This window comes from Gossypium hirsutum, chromosome A05 (genome assembly GCF_007990345.1).
Source record: "Gossypium hirsutum isolate 1008001.06 chromosome A05, Gossypium_hirsutum_v2.1, whole genome shotgun sequence".
NCBI lineage: Eukaryota > Viridiplantae > Streptophyta > Magnoliopsida > Malvales > Malvaceae > Gossypium > Gossypium hirsutum.
Window position 1 is genome coordinate 108,838,327 of NC_053428.1, and position 4,724 is coordinate 108,843,050.

Here is a 4,724-nt window from a genome sequence, read left to right on the forward strand (position 1 = left end):
CTTTTACTTACAATCAATCAAAAAACTAAAATATTAAACTTTATTATTATCTAAATAAGTGAGGTGATAATTAACATTTATCTTTTAATAGACCTATTACATAATACGGAGAAAATTAATTTATGTAGACATAAAATGAAATTTAAAAACTTATTTAGAAGATGTAAAAAAGCTAAACCATTGTCCCTTTCAAAGCTTAGCTAACCCTTGTGTTTTAATGTTAATTTAATACTAAATTTCCAATCCTTTCTTTCTTGTAACCTTCGTTTGTCAAAACTTCCTTTTTATCTTTATCTCCTTCCTGGAAACCACCTTTCACACCAACACAAAAAACCCCAATTTTTGAATGGTTATATAAACCCTAAAAAGTGCTTATATTGTTTCGCAGTTCAACCAGCATATCTTGTTCACTTTCTCTCTAGAAACTATACTTTCTTTCCCGGATGGATGTACTAGGCGTTCACCAAATGAAAAACAAGAAGAAGCAGTTTAAGAGGAGAGATTGTAAGAAAGTTATTAAAGTGGTTTATATTTCAAGTCCCATGAAGGTCAAGACATGTGCCTCACAATTCCGAGCTTTAGTGCAAGAACTCACCGGGAAAGACTCTAATGCCGCCGTCCGCTTCATGGACAATGACGACAACGTTTCTGATCATTCTCCTGCCTATTCCGATTCAACGGGGGTTGAACGTGTTCTTGAATTGCCTTTAGCAAATACCAATCACCAATCTATGTTTGAATCATACGATGAGGGGAGTTTCTGGGGGATGTTTACATCTAATTTGTTTCATGATCCTTCTCAGCTCGACACTTTCAGAAGCTTTGGATCAACTTAAATTTTTTTTTTAAATATCTATATGTATATTGTACTTAATTCTAATATAATATAGGCTCTTAGTCTATAATTTATTGAATACATACATATTGGCATGCACTTATTCATTCATATTAATTTATTTGAGAGTTTCTTTTATGATCAACTTTTTACATTTATTTTTAATTAATTGAATGGTGGCAGCATTCGATAATTATATGTACAGGACAAGTTGAAATGTACATTCCAGCAAATTAAAATGTAAAATCTAATTAGTACAATGCACAACGGATTAAGAAATAGACAAAATCGACATAAAGTGTATAAATATATGTCCAATCAAATTACAATGTAAAATTCAAATGGTACAATGTACAATGGGTTAAGAACTAAACAAAACCAGCACAAAAGCATATACGTGGAGTGGATGGAAGGAAACCTCATATTATAATTGCAATGATGGAACTATCTTTACCAATTATGCCGAGGATTTAGTGGCAAACCATGATTATTTTTTAAATCAATATTTTTAATTTTTAAAAAATTAGTTAATTGCTTACTAGATAACACATCAGCATAGTCAACAAATGTTAATTTTTTTCATCCATTTACAGGGTGATTTGACAAATAATGCAAGTTTAATGGATAAAAGAGACAAAGAAATAAATGGAAGGCTAAAATGAATTTTTTTGTAAAGTTGGTGGGGCAAATAAGTCAGTATGAAAAAAAAAATTGGGAGGGATTCACTTACACTGATGTAAAACTAAAGTGGTTTTACATTCTTCCGTAACTTTTTATATGATTAATATTTTAATAATTCAATCGTCATATTTATTCTCATGCTCCATTCATGTAGATCATGCATGTCAAGTTTGACATAAATTAAAATTTTTTAACTATTTGTTTTATGTAAAAAAAACTTTCAACCTTTAAATATATATTAATATAGATAATATTTTAGACCGATATGATAGAAATATCCAATTGATTCAAAAACTTATGTACATGACAGTACAAATATCTTAATAAATTCAACAGTTAGATTGTTAAAATTTTAATTGTATAAAAAAAATTACAGAAGGGTGTTAAATCACTTTAATTTTACATTAGTGTAAGTAGATTTCTCTTCAATAAAAAATATAAATTTGTAAGGCTATAGTAACAGTTTAATGGGATTATATTTGATTCACCGATAGTGCATAAGTTTTATACACCATCACTTAAACTACAAATTGTTACTGAAAAATTAAGTAAATATAATTAAAAGTTAATCTAATTATTTTTTTTATAATTTTTCTTCTCCCTCCCATGTATAGACACAAAAATAACAAAGTTCTATTCACATGTGATTTTACTTTTCATCTCTTAATCTCATTTTCTAAATCTTCAAACACATCTTAAGATAAGCAAAAACTATCCCATTCCAAAAATAGAATGGTGTGAATGTCAAAGTTAAAGCAAACAACTTCAACTCGCCATTACTTTGAGATTGTGGGTGAGATCTTCCATTCCTTTCACTTTAGTCTTGCAGTAATAGTGAGATTTTGGAATTTAGTGAATTGTAAAACTTTATCAATACACAAAGTAGTGGAGAAAAAAAATTATAAAAAAGAAAATTAAGATTAATTTTTAATTATGTTTAATTAATTTTTTAAATATTTATTAAAAAAGTGTTTGACATTATTTATTTTTCTCATTAATGAAATAACAATTCATCATTAAGTGATGATATAAAACTTATATACCATCTGTTGAATAGTATGAAAATAGTTTGGAGGAGTTAATTTGTTGAGAAAGTAGTTAAGCAGTTAAATCAGTTACTTAAGCTCTTTGCTTAGTTTATAAAATCGAGTTTATGCACATTTTAATGGATGATCTGGTTCAATACACAAATGAGCTTCTTTTTTCAATTTTCTAGTTATTGGTTCGTTTCTCTATTTTGTTTCTGTTTTGCCTGTTATCTCTGGTTACCGTCCTCGCAGCTATCGCCGGATCATTGACATTTCTACATGGTATCAGAGTTATTGTTTTTCGGCCGGTAGATCTATGATTACTCATTTTTATGGATCCACCATCAATTCTAGTTGTTACTCAGGTCAGTTCGTCTTTTACGAAAAAGAAAATCAGTGTTTGTCTTAATGATTACAATTTTCTTCTATGAAAGCAACAAGTGTTGTTTACGATTCATGGTAAATTCATGCTAAAGGCCTGGAAGGTTTTCTTGATGTGATCTAGGTTGCACCACGGCGAGTCATCGTGTTCACCACAATAAAGGCAAATTTCAATCCCAATTTTCATAGGCACAAGAAGTAGGATTGCGCTTTTGCTTCTTGGTTGTTATCCACCATCAGTCCTCATATCTTGCCCAAATTGGTTGGTGCTGAGACTTCTCATTTCATCTAGAGTACATTAGTGAGCTTTTTTTCCACCAGTACAACCACCAAAGTCATTGATCTCTATTGTCAGTTGCATATCAGGAAGAGAGTTGATCTCTTGATATGTGATTATATCACAAAAATCAAAGAAGTATATGACACACTAGCTGCTTGTGAAAATGGCACAACTGAAGTTGAGCAAATTGCCATAATCTTGAACGGTCTACCATCTAAGTATGATTCGTTTGTGGCTATTATAACTTAATGTAAGGAACCTTATAACCTTAAAAGTGTGATTTTTGATCTTATGGATGTTGGATCAAGGCTAAGAGATTCTTTGCGTGTTCCTTTAAGAATCAACGATGCTCAGTTTTTTGTGAACAATTTTGATTGTTCATCAAATAATACTCCTTACTTGTCTGGTTCTAGCTATGTACAACAATGCATGCCTCATGCTTCGAGTAGTTATGCAGGTAGAAGATGGGTTCAATACAACAATCGATTGCAATGCCAGCAATGTGGCAAACTTGGACATCTTGTAGATCGATGCTTCCATTATTTGATCAAAACTTTGCTGGGGTGATAGCTCAAGCCTATAGTCTTAGGCTTGTTTTAGTTGCCGGAGTTAACTCATGTGCCTTTTCTGAGCCTACAAATCAATCAAACTTTTCTTTTAAGGGTTATTGTCCGTATGTACCTGCTAACCCTGAAACTTATTGTTCTTATATATATGCTATGATCTCTTCCACTAGCAGCTAAGTATAAGGGTCTTATTTGTCCATTAATGCAATTAAGACCACCGACCTACTAATAAGCTTGGTCAAGCAGATTCAGTGACTGCCATTGTACGATTTGTTTCCTCTTGTTTTCCTAACTCCGGTGCTACACATCATTTGACCAATGACATTGCTTACATTCATGTCCTCTAACCTTACTCCGGTCAGGTATGATAACCATAGGTGACGGTGTTTCTTTAAATATTTCACATATTGGTTCGCCTTTCTTTAAATCTACTTCTCGGTAGCTTATTTTGGATCAATTGTTGCATGTTTCTAATATCACCAAGAATTTATTATATGTCAATAGATTTGCTAAATATAATTTGGTGTTTTTCGAGTTCCATCACTCATTGTTTTGTTAAGGATGAGGCTACTGGTGAGGTTCTTCTTCAAAGTCTTGAAAAATATGGATGATTGTACACATTTCTTACTGACGAATGCTCTTATGAAGTTGTTTCTACTTGCAAGTCTCATTTACATTTGGCATCCACTCAAAAAGTCTATAATACTTACATCAGTAATCTTGAAGATCAATCTCTTATTTCCGAATACTGGTTGTGGCATTGATGTTTCAATCATCCAACTGAAGGTGCCCAGAGTGTAGTCATGTCCTCTTGTAATAAATGTATTCATAAGAATAAAGAATGTTCTTCTTTTTGTGTTGCCTGCCAATGGCAAATTTCACAAATTAAACTTTTCTTCATCAAACACTGTGTATCACAAACCGTTTGAGTTAGTGGAAATTGATCTTTGGGG

General features: G+C 31.6%; 1 protein-coding gene and 1 long non-coding RNA gene across 2 annotated transcripts; both read left to right on the plus strand.

The window, feature by feature from the left end:
* Positions 1-227: 227 nt before the first annotated feature.
* LOC107896045 (sigma factor binding protein 2, chloroplastic) lies at positions 228-916 on the plus strand. Its single transcript, XM_016821198.2, has one exon. It carries the CDS (start codon positions 444-446, stop codon positions 834-836), a length of 393 nt encoding a protein of 130 aa, XP_016676687.1. The 5' UTR covers positions 228-443; the 3' UTR covers positions 837-916.
* A 1,673-nt stretch (positions 917-2,589) lies between these two features.
* Positions 2,590-3,614, plus strand: LOC107897022 (uncharacterized). The gene is made up of 2 exons (XR_001684005.2): positions 2,590-2,909; positions 3,050-3,614. It is a non-coding gene; the product is annotated as an uncharacterized lncRNA (long non-coding RNA).
* Positions 3,615-4,724: the final 1,110 nt, after the last annotated feature.